At 42.3% G+C, this 20,830-nt stretch overlaps 1 protein-coding gene across 10 annotated transcripts in view; it reads right to left on the minus strand.

Moving 5' to 3' along the window:
* LOC106601861 (nuclear GTPase SLIP-GC) overlaps window positions 1-20,830 on the minus strand; it is a 54,580-nt gene that overhangs the window by 23,456 nt on the left and 10,294 nt on the right. For 7 of the 10 annotated variants that reach the window (XR_006769253.1, XR_006769254.1, XM_045715616.1 and 4 more), the window contains exons 1-7: window positions 14,608-14,763; window positions 6,072-6,147; window positions 5,271-5,398; window positions 2,330-2,381; window positions 1,515-1,586; window positions 1,230-1,332; window positions 895-1,114 (exon numbers count right to left, since the gene is read on the minus strand). Coding sequence is in view for 8 of the 10 variants with exons in the window: in XM_045715616.1 (XP_045571572.1) it covers window positions 895-1,114; window positions 1,230-1,332; window positions 1,515-1,586; window positions 2,330-2,381; window positions 5,271-5,398; window positions 6,072-6,138 (642 nt within the window). In the remaining 2 variants the exon portion in view is untranslated. Of the gene's footprint in view, window positions 1-894; window positions 1,115-1,229; window positions 1,333-1,514; window positions 1,587-2,329; window positions 2,382-5,270; window positions 5,399-6,071; window positions 6,148-14,607; window positions 14,765-16,158; window positions 16,210-16,491; window positions 16,706-20,830 lie in introns of those variants that run through there. The other 3 variants (XM_045715612.1, XM_045715614.1, XM_045715615.1) reach the window with 3 other exon arrangements.

Below are 20,830 nucleotides of genomic sequence, written 5' to 3' on the forward strand. Positions count from 1 at the left end.
AGCATCACTGGTTATTTGGACAACTCCATCAAACAACACCAACAGAAATGAAGTGTGTCTTGTTTGTGGAGGAAGATGCACAATTTGCTTCGAGGGCAAAACTATTTGAAGACGCTTTGGCAGAGAAGGGGACGTTGTTAGTACAGATTGAAAAGCATTTCCCCCCAAATCCCAAATAAGTCCCATTCTTGATGTCTAGTGAGGGGCAAACAATCCACCCATACAAAAAAAGGTCCTATTTTGATCAATTTTACAACCAGCAGCTATGGTAAAATAAAATACAAAATGTTTTTCTCTGCCGTCAGGGTGGGGGGGGGTGTCATTAAAATGTTTTGCCTGCAAGGTGTAGGGGCCCCCAACCAAATCTTGCTTAGGTCCCCCAAAAAGCTAAGGCCTGCATAAAACATTTAAGGTGTCCATTGAGAGATTTAAAGGCTGTGTACATAGGATATCTTGTCTACAAATGTATGTCTACAAATGTACCCAAATTCCTATTATATGTAAATAGTTTATAATTAGGGAATGACATAATGTAGAAAATGTATTTTTTTCCAAGCCATTTTAGCTGTCATACTAATTGTTTGGTCGGAATCTAGCATAGAATCATGGGAATTTGTCCCGTTATGCTAATGTTGCCTCCCTTCCTGCTCCCCCTATGGTTAAAGCCTATGTGAGGAACTTGCTAGCAAATGTTTGTGCTATGAAAAAATAAATACATAAATACCATACCACACCACAAAAATGATTTGCTAGATTCAAGATAGTGTAGTTAGATAAAGCAAGGTAGGTAAACTTCAAAAAGTGAAGCTGTTGTTGGTAGGTAATGCATTCTGCAAGCTTCTAAAATGATGTACTCAACCTTTAAATAAAGGCATATGAAACACAGATTATTACCTCTTGCGTAATGAACTCAATCTCTGCAGTGTATTTTCCGTCCCTGGTCATGTTAGCCTCCACCTGAATCATGACTGAGGTGCATGCACTGACATCTCCAGAGGGCAGTAAATTTCCCTGATCCAAGATGCTGTTAATCAAATAGCTTTTACCAGCCCCAGTCTTCCCAAATACACCCACTACCTCTTTTTTGTCAGTCTCCAACACTTTGATTTTATGGCTGTTAGAAGTGAAAGAAAATGTTATTGTTCTCCTCAATTTAAATAATTTAAATGATTTAGGTAATATACTGTATCTCTACATGCAATTCACTGTTCCCCACTAGAAATACTTGCCTAAGGAATTCTTTGAACTTCAATGAACTTTGCTGATCGGCAGGTTTGCTTTGGAGTTTGCCTCTGACCCGTTTCATGATCTGTTTTCCCTTTGTCATGTCATCTATTCCAGGCAGAGTAAACACACATTACAAACCTTCTAATGGAACCAAAAATAGATTACTCTAAATGTAGGAGAAATACCACACTGGAAAAAGGTACTCTTGAAGCTTAGAATGTAAGACAATATCTAAAAATGGTATGGTACTTCAACATTTAATATGCAAATAATTATTAGCCCCCTACCTGCTCTTCCCAATGAAGTGCCACAATGCCGTTTGGCTATTGGTGGATTAGCCTCATCTGTATTCCTTTTGCCTGAAAATCAGCAGTTCAACAATATTGACATGGATTAAATATTGTGTGTGTACAATATGTGTGTGCAGTAGTTGCTATGCCAATAATATTGGTATTATTCAGTATTGGCATGCATTTAAGGTCCTCAACAGTCAAAACCATTGTTTTACATCAAATTGGATGATGTTTGGATGAATCAGTTCAAGGGGTGATCAAAATATGAAAAATGACTGTTACTTGTACATCAATAAAGTTAGATTAGAAAATGACTGGCTTCCTCCTCTGTGTCAAAAATCTGAGTTCAGACAGATAGCCTAACTATTGGCTTATTGGGGCAAGATGCAACATCACAGCATCTTATTGTCAATCGCAACCTAGGAGAGCTTCTGAATATTATCCCCCCGCCCATGTGGTCTGTCCAACAGCCTTACTGATGGTTAAAGATGAGAGAAAGGGTACACTCCAATTCTGAGCATTCTAATTGGGAAAATATATTAGGGGTGATGTTTTGATCACTCAAAGGCTAATTTACATGGGAAATAGGATTTTACAATTTTATCTATTTCACATATGTTTTATATTTGTAATAGTTAATCATATTAAGCAATATAATAATGATAATAATAATAACAATATTCATTTATTTAATTTGTAAAGGGCTATATCACACACAAGGCACAGTTATATGTATTTTTTATAATAATACAAAACAATGATAAACAAACACATATATTCACAATATATGTGCTCAATAGCTTTTGTACCTGGAGTAGAGGTAGCACAGGGAGAGAGCATCTTACTGGTTGAGGGCTCAATCTGAAAAACAACCAAATATAATCATCAACAGTGTCACGGTTGTCTTCGTCCTCTGATGATATAACGAAATCATCGTTGGAAAATGTGGACCAATACGCAGCAGGTACGTGTATGCTCATCTTGAGAATTTATTTACTTCAAAAAATGAACGTACAAAAATCACAAAACAAAAGAACGAACGAACAACTACAAACAGTCTGGCTAGCATAGGCTCAACACAGAACAATCACCCACAAATCACAAACACAAACACACCCTAATATATGGGACTCTCAATCAAAGGCAGATAGACAACACCTGCCTTCAACTGAGAGTCCCAACCCCAATTAACCAAACATAGACATACACTCACTAGACTCCACATAGAACTACCTAGACATAAACCAAAACCCGGAAATACTAAACCAAACACCCTTTTAACAAACACACCACCCCGAACCACATAAAACAAATACCCTCTGCCACGCCCTGACCAAACTACAAAACAATTAACTTTACATACTGGCCAGGACGTGACAGTACCCCCCCCTTAAAGGTGCTACCCCGGAAGCACCTTAACAAAAAAAAATAACCCCAAACAATACCCAAAAGAAAAATTCCCCCTTACTAAAGGGAGGGAAGGGAGGGTGGCTGCTGTCAACGACGGCACTGTGCTACACCCCCCCTCCCCAACCCACCTATTTTTTGGAGGTGGCTCCGGCTCAGGCCGTTCCAGGCTGTCTGGGCAGTCTGGCAGCTTGGGACAGTCTGGGCAGTCTGGCAGCTCGGGACAGTCTGGGCAGTCCGGCAGCTCGGGACAGTCTGGGCAGTCTGGCCACTCCGGACAGTCTGGCCACTCCGGACAGTCTGGCCACTCCGGCAGTTCAGGGCAGTCTGGCCACTCCGGCAGTTCAGGGCAGTCTGGCCACTCCGGCAGTTCAGGGCAGTCTGGCCACTCCGGCGACTGTTGACTGACGGGCAGCTCCGACGACTGTTGACTGACGGGCAGCTCCGACGACTGTTGACTGACGGGCAGCTCCGACGACTGTTGACTGGCGGGCAGCTCCGACGACTGTTGACTGGCGGGCAGCTCCGACGACTGTTGACTGGCGGGCAGCTCCGACGACTGTTGACTGGCGGGCAGCTCCGACGACTGTTGACTGGCGGGCAGCTCCGACGACTGTTGACTGGCGGGCAGCTCCGACGACTGTTGACTGGCGGGCAGCTCCGACGACTGTTGACTGGCGGGCAGCTCCGACGACTGTTGACTGGCGGGCAGCTCCGACGACTGTTGACTGGCGGGCAGCTCTGATGATGACTGTTGACTGGCGGGCAGCTCTGATGATGACTGTTGACTGGCGAGGCTGGGTTTACGCACTTGCAGTTTAGTGCGGGGAGCGGGAACAGGACGAGTCGGACTGGGTGGACGCACTTCCGGGTCCGCACGAGAGACAGGAGCTGGAAACCCAGGGCTATGGAGGCGCACAGCCGGTCTAGATCTTACCTCCTGCACAACCCGCCTTGGCTGGATGGAACTAGTAGCCCTGTACGAGCGGGGTGCTCGTACAGGGCAGACTGGGCTGTGCAGGGGCCTGATGGTAGCCATGCGTAGAGCGGGAGTTGGGTAGCCTGGTCCTCGGAGGCGTACCGGCGACCAGATGCGCTGCGCAGGCATCCTCCTACCAGGCTGGATGCCCGCCCTAGCACGGCACCTGCGAGGGGCTGGAATAACTCGCACCGGACTGTGCGTGCGTATGGGTGAGATAGTGCGCTTCTCAGCGAAACATAGCGCTCTCCACCCCATACGCTCCTCCATATAACCACGGGTAGCTGGCTTCCGGCTCTTCTTACGCCTAGCCAAACTACCCGTGTGCCCCCCCAAAAAAAATTCTTGGGGGTGCCTCTCGTGCATCTCCTTCAGCGCGTCCACTCTGGCCTCGTACCACCGCCTCTCTGCCTTGGCTGCCTCAATTTCCCACTGCGGGCGGCGATAATCCCCAGCCTGATGCCAGGGTCCGGCCCCGTCCAGAACTTCCTCCCAAGTCCACTTCTCCCGCCAGTCCAACTCGAACTCCGTCTGCTCCTTCCTCTGCTGCTTGGTCCTTTGGTGGTGGGTGATTCTGTCATGGTTGTCGTCGGTGAAGGAGGACCAATACGCAGCAGGTACGTGTATGCTCATCTTGAGAATTTATTTACTTCAAAAAATGAACGTACAAAAATCACAAAACACAAGAACGAACGAACAACTACAAACAGTCTGGCTAGCATAGGCTCAACACAGAACAATCACCCACAAATCACAAACACACCCTAATATATGGGACTCTCAATCAAAGGCAGATAGACAACACCTGCCTTCAACTGAGAGTCCCAACCCCAATTAACCAAACATAGATATACACTCACTAGACTCCACATAGAACTACCTAGACATAAACCAAAACCCGGAAATACTAAACCAAACACCCTTTTAACAAACACACCACCCCGAACCACATAAAACAAATACCCTCTGCCACGCCCTGACCAAACTACAAAACAATTAACTTTATATACTGGCCAGGACGTGACAAACAGGTTAATTAAAATACCTTATTTATATATATTTTTGTCATAGAAATCTTTAGTTTGAGATGTGTATGCTACTGTATTTGGGAAAATTGTTAAAGATAGCATTTTCTGGTAGACTTCCAGGCATTGCGCTACTGTTACTTAGAAATGTTTTGCAAAACTTGGGGCTAAATTACCAAAATCTTGCATTAACCCTTGTAGTTTGCACAAATTTAACTTAACAGAAATGACAAAAATGACTTAAATAACTTAATTCATATCCCTTAAAATACTTGGTCATATAGGCTCAACAAAGCCACCTTATGCCATCTTGAATCTATAGAATAGATTGTTACATACCTCGTTGTTACATAATTCTCCAAGTTTCTTTTTGAATAGAAGCCTTGGTCCCCAAGGTGGAATCAAGGTCTCCTGAGCTTTTTCTTCACCAAGTAGGAGCTTGAAATTTGTTTCTGAAATTTGTTGACCTAAAAGTACAATTATGAAATGGAATCATATTAAAATAGGGTGGAGTCTGCAGTCTAATTAGGGCAGACAGGGGTGCAGTAATTTCAGAAAATGACTCCTGGGGATGTACAGTATGTATGAAGTGTCTCAGAGTAGGAGTGCTGATCTAGGATCAGGTCTCCATGTCCATGTGATAACTCATTGTGATCTAAAAGGCAAAACTGATCCTAAATCAGCATTCCTACTCTGAGACGCTTGATTCAACTCCAGATTACATCATAGTAAATTATGTTTTCACATAATTTATGTACACACTGGTATGTTCCTAGATTTAATGAATATGAGGTTAAAAAGTGGTTAAATATTCATTAAATATGAAATATTCATGAAATGTCTCATACAATGATTTGTGATCAAGTGTGTTCTGCGAAATATTGATCAATGAGGCCTTTTGTATCCAGTTTTGTGTGGTTGCCATCAAAGTTAGCTACTGTAAATGTATTGTCAGTAAGTTCTGTTAACTAGTTTGGAATGGTAAGTAGGCTTACATGGCCAGAACTATTAAACAGTTGTGTGTTTATCATGTTTCGATTGGCTATGTATTAGTGGAGGGTATTTATTATGTGGGTCCTGCTTTATTTGAAGTGCATATTTTGAAGCCTATATTTATTATGTGATATCCAATTACCTTACCTTTAAAGTTGTCAATGTACTCACTGAGTACCCATTCTTGTAACTTCCTTTTCACATAGTCGTCCATGATGCTACCCTATGAATAGTAAATGAAACAAGAAATTACTGTTAAATTAAATAAGACAAATTAGTTAAAGAGCTATAAATCAATCCGGGTTGCTCAAGATTGACTCCTGAGTGGCGCAGTGGTCTAAGGCACTGCATCACAGTGTCGAGGCGTCACTGCAGTCTGGGGTTTGATCCCAGGCTGTGTCACAGCCGGCCGTGACCGGGGTCCCATAGGGCGGCACACAATTGCTCAACGTAGTCCGGGTTAGGGGAGGGTTTGGCCGGGGAGCTTTACTCGACTCATCGCATGGGCAGGGCGCCTGCAAGCTGAGTTTGGTCATCAGTTGAACGTGTTTCCTTCAACACATTGGTGCAGCTGGCTTCTGGGTTAAGCGAGCGGGTGTTAAGAAGCAGCACAGCTTCGCGGGTCATGTTTCGGAGTATGCATGACTCAACCTTCGCCTCTCCTGAGCACATTGGGGAGTTGCAGCGATGAGACAAGAGCGTAGGTTCATTCTACAACTTGATTTGAGTCCGCCTGTGGTAAATTCAATTGAATGGACATGATTTGGAAAGGCACACATAAGGTCCCAGGGTTGACAGTGCATGTCAGAACAAAAACAAAGCCATGAGGTCGAAGGAATTTTCCGTAGAGCTCCAAGACAGGATTGTCGTATTTCTGTTTTTTATCTTTAATAAATGTGCAACATTTTGTAAAAACCTAGTTTCGCTTTGTCATTATGGGGTATTGTGTGTAGATTGCTGAGGATTATAATTGTTTTAATCAATTTATAAATAAGGCTGTAACATAACAAAATGTGGAAAAGGACAATGGGTCTGAATACTTTCTGAAGGCACTGTATCTACAAAGTCACAGCTTATTGAATTACCTTATCAAACACTTAACCCTATCACTCCAAAGACCCCTGAAAAAAATAGACTTTTCATTTATCTGACTCATTTATCTGCATGCCCTTGTATTTAGCCTCACAATAAAGTATTTTACAATTTTTTTCCAGGGCAACCGGGGCTGCAATTAGAACAATAAGATTTCCTATTATCTTCTAAGTAGAAGAACCCCTTACCTTCTTCTAACGACTCTTGTATTAGTGATGGGCATTCCAGCTCTGTTCAGTGAGCCGGCTCGTTCGGCTCAGCTCACCAAATAGAGACGGCTCTTTTGGCTCCCAAACGGTTTTGTATTTTTTCAAGTCAAACAGTTTGCGATAGTTTGACTATGATTGGTGTTAAAACAATTCTAATTAAATTATTAAATTAAATCATACTCTACCTTAACCACAATGTATTTAAACATGCATTGGTTTGTTATGAAAAAGAATGCTATTAAACATTTGTATTTAAAGAATAATTTTTTAATGTATATAAACACCTGTGGACAGTTGGGTGCACAGTTCGCATATGCCGGTGTAGGTTTTGTGTTGAACCGGCTTTATATGAGATTTTGTTTTAGCAAATTCTACACTGTGCTCTAACATTGTCTAGATTATTAAAATGCATCCAAATGCTACTGTGCTTCCGACTCATTTTCCAGCTGTAGTTTCACAGCTGTCCTTCCTCTCTCCTCGGCTGCTAAGTGTGTGACTGTGAGTGAGTTGGCTCGGCCCTCCCTCACGCGTCTTTGGTTCATTGGTTGACACTGTGTGTTTGATTGACAGGAACAACGGGTGAGGCCGTTAGTCTGAGCAGACAGTCAGAACGAATTTGTGCGCTTGAGCATTTAGGCCTATATTAATTTATTGATTTTTTCGTTTTTTGAATTAGTTAATTATATTCATTTAAATCGTTTTATGATTCATATCTTATGATATGCGAGCCGGCTCCCAACGTTCACCTACAAGAGCCGGAGCGACTCGTTCGCGAACGACCCATCACTATGACTGTAATATTTGTGTTGTGGAGAAATGACCAGGCAGGAGACAGGAGTAGTTCGTTTTCGTTTAGTCAAAACCTCTCGTGCCCTACAGCCCCCGGCACAATAGTGCGCATGTGCATTTCCTATTAAGTGTAGTAACGTAACACTGCCGTAATACATCCATGCTTAGTAACAGCATAGTAACTAATATAAACAGATGTAGATCCCAGATACTACACTCCTCCCCCATAGTGTTTAACTCCCAGAGAACAAGGTAAATATGTTAGGGAACTACTAATGCAATATCGGAACAATGCATTCTTAAACATTTTTCAACTACTGGGTTGAAGCAGACTTTTCAGAGCCCAGCACAAATAGAGGGGATTATTCTGCCCTGAAGATGAAATTTGTGTCCTAATAACTAACCCAGGTAATGTCCTTTTTCTTTCCTTTTATCTAGGACATATTAAAGTGTTTGTTGGTTTTACTGTCTGTTTGTCATGGGTGTCGTAGGGTTTAGACCAAAACGCAGCGGGAAAATGTATACTCATCTTCTTTTATTAACAGACAAAGAAGGAAAACCAAAACAAACACGTATACAAAAAAACACGATGACAAAGAACAGGCCGGTAAGGCACAAAGCTAAACACAGCAACAATCTCCCACAAAAACCCATGAAAAACAAACTCCTAAATATAGGACCCTCAATCAGAGGCAACAATAACCAGCTGCCTCCAATTGAAGGTCCAACCCCAATTAACTACACATAGAAATACAAAAGACTAGATAGAACTTAGAAAATATACTAACATAGAACATAGACTAACAAACCCCGAACCACATAAACCAAACACCCCTCTACCTAAATACATAGCCCAAACCACATGAAACAAACACCCCCTGCCACGTCCTGACCAAACTATAATAACAAATAACCCCTATTACTGGTCAGGACGTGACACTGTTACCTCCTTAAACAGCTCAACTCATAGGTCAAGCTTTTGAGGTGCCCTTCGCTGTTGAATAGGATATCTCCGCTCCTCCTGGGCTTCCGGTGGTGGGCCAGGTTCGGGTGGAAGGTCAGGCTCTGTCTCTCCCGTACGTCCACAGTCAGGAGAATAGTCCTGGGGGTCGTTATTGTTCTTGTTCTCTCGGCATGTCTCTGCTGGGGCGTTGGACCGTAGCAGATGATCCACATGAACGTTGACCTGGCGATGACCAATTTGGACTTGGTAAGTCAAAGGTCTTCTGCGTTGCAAGATCACACCTGAGTTCCACAGGCGCTTGCACTACAAGGTGGTCTCCAATGGTTGGTGCTGACACGAGGATGTCGTCCATGAAGCACACAACGTTGTCTATACCGTCCAAAATCTGATCCATTGTGTGTTGGAATATCGCTGGAGCTATTGAGATTCCATAGGCCAAGCGATTGAATCTGAATAGCCCCTTGTGTGTATTGATGGTCAGATACTGTTCTGACTCCGGATCCAGCTTCAATTGCTGATAAGCGAATGCCAGGTCCAGCTTACTGAAAACCTTCCCACCAGCTAGAGTGGCAAACAGATCTTCAGCGTTTGGTAGTGGATATTCCTCTGGTAGTATGCAGTGTGACCTTGAAGTCTCTGCGCATTCTGACGGTCTTGTCTTTCTTTGGGACTACAACGATCGGAGCGGCCCAGTCGCTCCTCGCTACTTTCGTGATTATGTTATTCTTCTGTAGGCGGTCCAGTTCCTTCTCTACTGCTTCCTTAAGAGCATAGGGAACTGGACGTGGTTTGTGAAAGATAGGCTTGGTTCCTTCTTGCACTCTGACTTTTGCTGTGAAGTCTTGTATTTCGCCATAGCCATCTTTGAAAAGTTCTTTGTGCTTCTCCAGCATGTTAGTGAGTGTAGCCTGACTCACTGGTTTGTCATTTCTCAGACTGAAGATGTCTCCCCAGTTCAACTTGAACTTTTGTAGCCAGTTTCTGCCTAGCAAGGCAGATTTTTCTCCTTTAACAATGACAAGCGGTAGCGTCCACTCCTTCCCCTCATACCGGACTGGTACCTGGATCTGCCCTAACACAGGAACAGTGTCACCAGTGTATGAAGAAAGGCGGATGGACGCTGGCTGAAGAGGACACTCTTTCAGTTTTTCTTTGTAGAGTCTCTCTGGAACCAGAGATACAGACGCTCCGGTGTCCAGCTTCATTTGTACTAGTTTTCCCGCTAACTCCATGCTGAGATAGATTCCATCTTTTTGTTGTTGAGCTGTGTACACTGTGAACAGTTCCAATACTGTTTCAGTTGTACCTCCTCTTCTTGTGCTGCGTCTGACACTTTGTGCGCTCTTGCTGTGCGTTTTGGAGCTTTACACACTCTCTGTAAATGTCCAACCTTTCCACAATTGTGGCACTTTTCATTTTGGAATCGACATTCACTGTGCTGATGATTATCTCCCCCACATCTGTAGCAACTTGGCTTAGACCTTTGAGATGTGGGCTGCTTTGTTCTTGTGTAACCTTGAGGACAGGACTGAGAAAAGTGTGACTTTTGTGAGCCTTTTTCACCACGTGCATCACTGACCTTGTGAACACCTTTCTGACGTTCTGCATGTCCCGATAGCTCAATGGTATCCCTGTGGGCAAGCTCGAGTCCAAGTGCGATATCACAGGCTTTCCTAAAGGTCAGGTCCTTCTCTGACAGAAGCCTTCTGTGATATGCTTCACCTGTGAGACCACATACAAACTTGTCTCGAAGAGCATCATCAAGAAATTGTGCAAACTCACATGTACACTGCTCAAAAAAATAAAGGGAACACTAAAATAACACATCCTAGATCTGAATGAAAGAAATAATCTTATTAAATACTTTTTCTTTACATAGTTGAATGTGCTGACAACAAAATCACACACAAATGAATCAATGGAAATCCAATTTATCAACCCATGGAGGTCTGGATTTGGAGTCACACTCAAAATTAAAGTGGAAAACCACACTACAGGCTGATCCAACTTTGATGTAATGTCCTTAAAACAAGTCAAAATGAGGCTCAGTAGTGTGTGTGGCCTCCACGTGCCTGTATGACCTCCCTACAACGCCTGGGCATGCTCCTGATGAGGTGGCGGATGGTCTCCTGAGGGATCTCCTCCCAGACCTGGACAGTCTGTGGTGCAACGTGGCGTTGGTGGATGGAGCGAGACATGATGTCCCAGATGTGCTCAATTGGATTCAGGTCTGGGGAACGGGCGGGCCAGTCCATAGCATCAATGCCTTCCTCTTGCAGGAACTGCTGACACACTCCAGCCACATGAGGTCTAGCATTGTCTTGCATTAGGAGGAACCCAGGGCCAACCGCACCAGCATATGGTCTCACAAGGGGTCTGAGGATCTCATCTCGGTACCTAATGGCAGTCAGGCTACCTCTGGGGAGCACATGGAGGGGTGTGCGGCCCCCCAAAGAAATGCCACCCCACACCATGACGGACCCACCGCCAAACCTGTCACGCTGGAGGATGTTGCAGGCAGCAGAACGTTCTCCACGTCGTCTCCAGACTCTGTCACATGTGCTCAGTGTGAACCTGCTTTCATCTGTGAAGAGCACAGGGCACCAGTGGCGAATTTGCCAATCTTGGTGTTCTCTGGCAAATGCCAAACGTCCTGCACGGTGTTGGGCTGTAAGCACAACCCCCACCTGTGGACGTCGGGCCCTCATACCACCCTCATGGAGTCTGTTTCTGACCGTTTGAGCAGACACATGCACATTTGTGGCCTGCTGGAGGTCATTTTGCAGGGCTCTGGCAGTGCTCCTCCTGCTCCTCCTTGCACAAAGGCGGAGGTAGCGGTCCTGCTGCTGGGTTGTTGCCCTCCTATGGCCTCCTCCACGTCTCCTGATGTACTGGCCTGTCTCCTGGTAGCGCCTCCATGCTCTGGACACTACGCTGACAGACACAGCAAATCTTCTTGCCACAGCTCGCATTGATGTGCCATCCTGGATGAGCTGCACTACCTGAGCCACTTGTGTGGGTTGTAGACTCCGTCTCATGCTACCACTAGAGTGAAAGCACCGCAAGCATTCAAAAGTGACCAAAACATCAGCCAGGAAGCATAGGAACTGAGAAGTGGTCTGTGGTCCCCACCTGCAGAACCACTCCTTTATTGGGGGTGTCTTGCTTATTGCCTATAATTTCCACCTGTTGTCTATTCCATTTGCACAACAGCATGTGAAATTTATTGTCAATCAGTGTTGCTTCCTAAGTGGACAGTTTGATTTCACAGAAGTGTGATTGACTTGGAGTTACATTGTGTTGTTTAACTGTTCCCTTTATTTTTTTGAGCAGTGTACTTGCCAGCCTTTTCAAAGCAAGCATGTAGTCAGCCACGGTGTCCCCTTGACTCTGGTGACGTTGGTAAAATCTGAAACGTTCTGCAATGAGAATTTGCTTAGGCTTGAAATGCCTTGAAAGAGTTTCAGTCAACTCCACTGCTTTTATTGATTCAATGAGACCTTTCAGCAATCCATACTCAGTTGGACCCAAAACACTGAGAAATACATCTGCTTTCTTTTCATCTTTGATTTCATTTGCAGCCAGCCAACGCTCAAAATGCTCTAAATAGGAATCAAAATCCTCTTTTGTAGCCTCAAACTCTGGTACTCGACCAATGGTTGCCATTTTCACAGTTAATTGTTCAGTTTCCTCATTCTTTGTATTCCTTAATTTTCTGCATTTTCATCTAATTCTTCACTTCAGACGTTTCTGCAATTACTTCATTCTCTGCACTCATTTGTAATAATGTACACACCGTGTTACGTTTCTTCTTCCTTTTTTTGACAATATTTCTCCACTGAGATCGCCTAATTTCAATGGGTTCAATGACATCTTTTTTTTATTTAACCACCAGAGGGCAGTGTCGCTATTCTGGACTCCAATAGTCTTGCTACTTGAATACTGTACCTACTAGCAGTGCTTAGCCTTTTCTACAACTGACGAATTACATAATTATTTTGAGTTCCATTACTAACGCAACATTCTTCCCTTCAAGCAATGTCCGTTTAAGAAGTTTAATCACCTCGTCGCCACTGTAATATTTGTGTTGTGGAGAAATGACCAGGCAGGAGACGGGAGTCTTATGATATGCGAGCCGGCTCCCAACGTTCACCTACAAGAGCCGGAGCGACTCGTTCGCGAACGACTCATCACTATGACTGTAATATTTGTGTTGTGGAGAAATGACCAGGCAGGAGACAGGAGTAGTTCGTTTTCGTTTAGTCAAAACCTCTCGTGCACTACAGCCCCCGGCACAATAGTGCGCATGTGCATTTCCTATTAAGTGTAGTAACGTAACACTACCGTAATACATCCATGCTTAGTAACAGCATAGTAACTAATATAAACAGATGTAGATCCCAGATACTATAATGACTTGTATAGCTTGTGCGTGTCACAGCAAAACATGTTTATGAGAGTCTCATATTTTCATATATATCTTTTAATAGTTTATAGCTCAAACCATTTGGACTCTACAGACGTTTTTGTAATAAACTCAACGCATTAGGTTATCACACTGTTAATATAAGAAACCGACGCTAATAGCTTTTCGAATCCCATTGTGACACGGGGACAGTATTTGGCATGATAGTCCTTTAGGGATCCGCCCTTTTTCACAAATCCCGCTCTAGCTCAGCCTCCGTTAATCACACCGACTAATGGTTGGTATCTGCGGAAGTAATAGAAAAATCTAATGGTTCAACCCAGAAATCTGTAGCTCAAACACACAATGTTTAATATGTGTTAGAAGTTTTTTTTAAATGCGCCGGCGTTACGGTGGGACGAATTGGGTTAAACATATTTAATAATGATCTCTTACTTAGCTTGATGACTGTGGGCATGTTTGTTTACTTTTTGATCTAAATATACGTCTAGAAGGGACATGAGTCAGAATTGCAGGAAATTAGCTTAAAAATGTAAAATTCTCTTAGCCTCATTGCAAAATGTGTAAAACAGCATGAGATTAGCTAAAAAACGAAACATTTTTCTTTCTGCCCCATGGCAATATGTGTAGAATTGGAGGAAATTAGCTTTAAAACAGCAACATTTTCTCTCTGGATTGTTTTACAGAACAACAACGCTCAAACGTCATACTTTAGTTGTACTCACTCCTTCTGTTCTACCACATTGTTTGAACACAGAAAAAAAGTATGGATTGTTATCTTCTTAATGTGACCTATAAAATATAGCCTACCAATTGGTCAAAACATTGCAATAGTTGTACAAGTACACTACAGTACTGTAGCTCGCCAAACAATTCTCGAAGTACATGCAATTTTCACGTTATGCACCACAAACTGTGTTAAACAAATCTCACAAGTATCAAAACCCGCAAGCTCCCAGCTACTATCTAATCAACACAACATTGACATTACCCCATCCCTGGTTAGCCACTATTGGCTTAAAAAGCAAAACCTAACACAATATTTTAACATTAATTTCCAGCTATATTGCCCCTGTCTGTCTGTGTGGTGCGCGCCTTTCTCACTCCGTGTGTAGCCAGTTGATGTGATAACCATCTTGTGTGTTGACAGAAATACTTTCCCAAAACCTTCTCTTTTAAATGTTAATTGCAAAGTAGACTTACCTGGCAGAATTATATAATGACGAAGTATATAATTTGTATCGATTATTTGTTATTTGCAAACTTTGCCACGAAATTAGCAGCAGCAGCAGCAGAACAGAACCATCACTCAAGACTGGCACATTAGACTGCACATTCCTCACTTGCTAGATGTGCAATTAAAGGGCCAGATGCGCAATATGATTTAAGAGTTGACATGGACTCAGAACATGACAACCACTAGTAATGTTTCTCTATGAACAATTGTAATCTAAAACCAGGAAAAATACAACTGGGGGGAAAATATAAAACTGATTTTTTGGGGGGAAAAAAATCACTGATTTTTATAGTCCCCCCCAATGGGGTTGTTTATTAATTATTTTACCAGGTATATTTACAGAAAACATAGTGCACAACTTTCTCTTGTACACTAAGGACCCAGGGGAGAGGATAAGATAAAACATTTCCTATTTGAAAGCTAGAAAGAAATCTGTAGCTCAAGACATATTTCATTGTTTGAAAGTAGCTCTCATGCTAGAAAATGTTATAGTGTATTTAAGGTTAGGGGAAGGGTTAGCTAACATGCTAAGTATTTGCAAAGTTGATAAAAAGAATATGTAGGTGCAAAGTTGCTAATTAGCTAAAATGCTAAGTAACTAGATGTTTGCATTATACGTCAACCCATCCACCCGACCAACCATGGTTACATAACCTTTTGTCTTATGTAACCATACCAAACATCATCAAGAAGAAACTTTGTATCCATATATTGTGACAAGTGATAAATTCACCTGAGCTCTCTAGACTGGTCTTCCCTGGCTGTCTGACCCTGCTGGGACACCTGTCACCATCAGGGGTGTAAAGTACTTAAGTAAAAATACTTTCAAGTACTACTTAAGTCGTTTTTTTAGGTATCTGTACTTTACTTTACTATTTATATTTTTGACTACTTTTACTTTTACTTCACTACATTCCTTAAGAAAATATAGTACTTTTTACTCCACTTCTTGACACACAAAAGTACTTGTTACATTTTGTATGCTTAGCAGAACAGGAAAATACTCAAATTCACACACATATCAACCGAACATCCCTGGTCATCCCTACTACCTCTGATCTGGCGGACTCACTAAACACAAATGCTTTGTTTGTAAATGATGTCTCAGTGTTGGAGTGTGCCCCTGGCTTCCGTAAATTAAAAAAAATTAAAAAATAGTGCCATCTGGTTTGCTTAATATAAGGAATTTGAAATTATTTATACTTTTACTTTTGATACTTAAGTATATTTTAAACCAAATACTTTTAGACGTTTACTTAAGTAGAATTTTACTGGTACTTGAGTCATTTTCTATTAAGGTATCTTTACTTTTACTCAAGTATGACAGTTAGGTACTTTTTCCACCACTGGTCAACATCTGATCCTGCTAAAACAAGATGAGCATAGTTGTGTGCACAATGACAGTGAAGCCTGGCATGCTGTTTATTGCGGTCAGTGTGAAAAGTAGGGAATTAGCTGGGGAAACTGACAGATCAATATCGTTACATTACCATATACTGACTCTAATAAAAACTCACCTATCAGTCTTCAATTGTTTAGCCGCTGGTTACATCTTGTTTGATTCCGGTCTAGTGGGATTGAGGTGAAAAGAATAGTTAAGGTTAGTGAGCTAGATAGCTAACGTTAGCCAGCATTTGGCTAGATCTCTCGAACGGTACATCAACTGGTGAAAGCTATCCAAGAATTACTTCTGTTGAAACGGGACAAAACATAGGCTACAAAACAACATTTCCATACACACAACAGCTGTTAGATAGTGTGAGAATAAGGTTTTACAAGTTAAGGTTTTATAAGTGTGTTTTATCTAGCAAGTGTCTGATTAATCATTTCAATAGTATGTGTATGCTTACTATTCAGGCGTGTGCTTAAGCTGTTGCTGCAAAAGGAAGTTGAGCAAAGCACAAAGTGACTAACTGTAAGGTTGTTGTCAAGCTTAGACTGTCAACATATGCAAGGAAATGTTCTGCGAGCTGTAACCACATGTATGTGCAAGGCACCAGTTAGGACTAGAAATAACTGAAGTGTGAAAACAGGAACTGAGCCTAGGGTTGCAGTCTCTGGGGTGTAAGCAAGAAGATGATCTGCACAACAACTTCACCTGACAACAAGAATGTGCCTAGGGGCTGGGACCAGCCTGTGCGCCCACGATAGGTTGAGCAAGTTTAAACCACGCTCAGCCTCTACTCTGATAGGCCCGCTCTGAGCGGGAACTATCTCTGTCAGAGTATTAAAGAAGAACTTTGTGTTTGAACAGTTAGTTCTCTGTTTGCCCTGCGTGGTGTTACAGTGAACCCATATATACGAAGATTGCATTTACCATTTATCGCTTGACCAAAATAAAAAACATAGAATATATTCAGTGACTCCGCGTCGCACTCTGTCCTGATACCAGATTAGATTGACGCAACCTAACAATAGCGATATGAGGTGTCTATTATTATAGCAAAATCTGAAAGATGGCTAGAGGCTAGAGCTGAACTGGCTGTGGTAGCTACTAGCTAGTGTCATATAAATTCTAATCAAGTAAGGGAGAAGAGACTTTCAATTTCTTCAAACAATCAATCTTTAATATTGATTAATTATTGCAATAATGGAGCTGGTCAACAACCACCTGCAGGTAATACAGAAACGCAAGGGGTTTATATAGAAACACCAAAACTGCTTAGTTATGGTTGGTTCCACCCCTCCCGGCAGATCGGGGCATCATAAGCTACCTTGTGTTCTTCTTGTGGCTATGTGCATTGGGTGTGTGAGGTCATAGCGCACAAACAAGTGATAACTCCAGAAAGATAACTCCTTTCTGCTGATAGAATTGTCAATGATGCTCAAGCCAGCCCCTGTTCTCTTCATATCACCACACAGCTGTGCCTTTGAAAGGTAGCAAAAGAGCAGGGTGGACTGAAGAACTGTGGTCACTCTCAGAGGGTCTTTGTCTTATGCCATGTGACGAAGTTACTCAGAAGCAACGATGATTGGAAACAATCACACAATCCGTTGGTGACCTGCAACCCCCATAAACTTCTCACACTGTTTATCACCTTCTGGCTCAGCCTGTTCCTTTCCTTCAAGGTTAGGAGCTCTCTGAAGTTTTACTCCCTTGACCATCTGCTTCTGTAGCTATACTAATTACATACACACATTTCTTTCCCTCTCCAGTGGTTCCTGGACTTTCCGGAACTAATCAGACCAATCGATCCCTACATTGATCATTACATTGATTATTCATTAACCATGCTGTATGACTAATATTTCATCATGGTTTATTGATTCATTTACCTTTATTAGATAATTCTCTTATCACAAGGTTGATATACTTTAGAAAAGCAAGCAATTACTAAATGTATTGAATAAGACTGATTTTTGCAGAAAATCATATTTGTGATCCGATTCAGGAAACTAGGCTTATGTCGCAAGACACGACTTCACAGGAGAGTTGTTTGAACTATCAAAATGTGTTTTTTGGGGCAGAAATGCCTTCTTGAACATGTGAACTTTCATGTGCCTTAATAACAAACTTGTATGCCATCTGTAAATACAAATAAAATTGTTCAATTACGAGCCTTGTTGGTTAACTCCGAATGATTAAGGTAAGGTTTAAGGTTTGGGATAGGCTTCTTTAAAAAAAATCTAAAACAACTTTCTATCCCTGGATTCGAACATGCAACCTTTGGAACCGGAGGCAGATGCTTGAAGGTAACAGAGCTCACTGTTGCCTCTAGTGGCTGGTTTCCACGTCATCTCCCAACATCCTCAGAGATGAATGAACGTCGAGTACTGACTTGTATCACGGGTGACCGGCTTGAGTGTGCTGCCCTCCAGAGGCCAGTGGACAACTTTGAGAGGGTAAAAGCCTACAATCAGATATGAAATATGAGAGATGGAGCTATATTTCTACCATTCATCAGATATAAAATGCATTTAATACACGATTTATGAGGCCATGTCACACTGAATCCTACAAAGGAAATGTTTTGTGTATTTTGCCCTCTGGCTTAGTTTCACCCAATGTGGATAGATGAATACATGTTTTGCCTGAGGACTAAGGGCCACACAGTGTTTGTGCATTGATATGTGTGTATGTTTGTGTGCACACGTGTGTGTGTGTGTGTGTGTGTGTGTGTAATGTGTGTGTGAATGTTCAGTGGACAGAAAATAACAGAGATGTGTTTTATACAACAAGCTCTCACAGTCTTACTGCAGAATCCAACGTTTGTCTATAAACGTCAGATTTTTAAGGTTAAGTTTATGCATTAATTCCGAATGGTTAAGTTTAGGGTTAAGGTTGGGATAGGGTTAAAACAAAAGGAACTCCACAGTTAAAACTTCTTCAGGCTAGGGTCTATTTTTCTCCACTTCCTGTCTGACTGACGTGCCCAAAGTAAACTGCCTATTGGTCCTACGCAATTCCAGCTCCCAGATTGCAATTCCTATGGCTTCCACTAGATGCCAACAGTCTTTGTTCAAGGTTTCAGGCTTGTTTCTTCCCAAACGAGGAAGAATTTAGAGTTTTGGTACTGGCAGTCACAGTTGGAAATCAGTCTGTGGGCGAGCGACGAAGAGGACGTACACTTGCTAATTTTACTTTTCTATTGAACATACTTCTTTCTGTTTGAAATATTATTGTTTAATTACATTTTAGGGTACCTGAGGATTAAATAGAAACATAGTTTGGCTTGTTTTAACAAAGTTTATTGGTAGCTTTTTGGATTCCTTTGTCTGCATGTTGAACGAGTGGATTTCTCAAAACGATGGCGCCAACTAAACTGACTTTTTGGGATATAAAGAAGGATTTTATCTAACAAAATGACCATGCATGTTATAGCTGGGACCCTTTGGATTGCAAGTCAGAGGAAGATTTTCAAAAAGTAAGTGATTATTTAATCGCTATTTGTAATTTTATGAATCCTGTGCTGGTTGAAAAATATGTTGATATGGGGCGCCGTCCTCAAACAATCGCATGGCATGCTTTCGCTGTAAGGCCTATTGTAAATCGGACAATGCAGTTAGATTAACAAGAATTTAAGCTTTTAACCGATTTAAGACACTTGTATGTACCTAGATGTTTAATATGACGGGATGCCTAGCCCTAAGAAGTTTAAGTTCAGGCATTAATTCCGAATGGTTAAGGTAAGGGTTAAGGTTTGGGATAGGCTTAAAACCTAGCAGTTGGATCGAACACGGCCATCCCCATCCCCATCCACATTGCCCAAGCAAAACCCAAGCCTACATGATGGTAATAGCACTCACCATTGCCCCTAGCGGACAGTTTTAATTAAGGTCTTCTAACGACGTCCGGCTTACCTGGACGGACTTCACATTTCACAGTCAATCGTGAGCAACCTGGCTGGTTTTATAGGTTGTTGTTTCTGGGCAGGACAGAACACAGTTGATCTATGAGTTGTCGTGGCTTCATAGATTCATAGTTTCTCAGTCATCTGGTTTCTCACCCTCGTGCCAGGCAGACAGAGGAGGGTTGAAGAGAGAATAGGAAAATACAGCTTTGAGGGTGAGGGCGAGAATAAACTGTCTTTTTACTGTTCTAATTACATTGTTAACCTGGTTATAATACCAATAAGGCACCTCAGGGGTATGTGGTATATGGCCAATATACCACGGCTAAGGGGCTAAGGGCTGTGTCCAGGCACTCCGTTCTGCGTCGTGCATAAGAACAACCCTTTAGCCATGGTATACTGTCCATATACCACACTTCCTCTGGCGTTATTGATTAATTAACTCTCGTTTACTCTCTCTATCTCTCTCTTTCTCTCTGCCTGTCTCTCTCCCTCTCTTGCTCTCACATACATACATACATACATACAGACAGACAGACAGACAGACAGACAGACAGACAGACAGACAGACAGACAGACAGACAGACAGACAGACAGACAGACAGACAGACAGACAGACAGACAGACAGACAGACAGACAGACAGACAGACAGACAGACAGACAGACAGACAGACAGACAGACAGACAGACACACACACGCACGTGCACACATACACACACTATCTAGTCAGTGATATAAAGTTAAGGGTCTGAGGAGCTGCACAAATACATTCATTCTAATATGACTAATACAATCATCAAAGACAACCAATACTTCATTGAAGACTCTGTAAATGGTAGAAATGTCCTTCTTTTAAAATTGTGGAATGCATGGTTATAAGATTACTGATCCTATGG

The sequence above is a fragment of the Salmo salar genome, chromosome ssa03, assembly GCF_905237065.1.
Source record: "Salmo salar chromosome ssa03, Ssal_v3.1, whole genome shotgun sequence".
Classification (NCBI taxonomy): domain Eukaryota; kingdom Metazoa; phylum Chordata; class Actinopteri; order Salmoniformes; family Salmonidae; genus Salmo; species Salmo salar.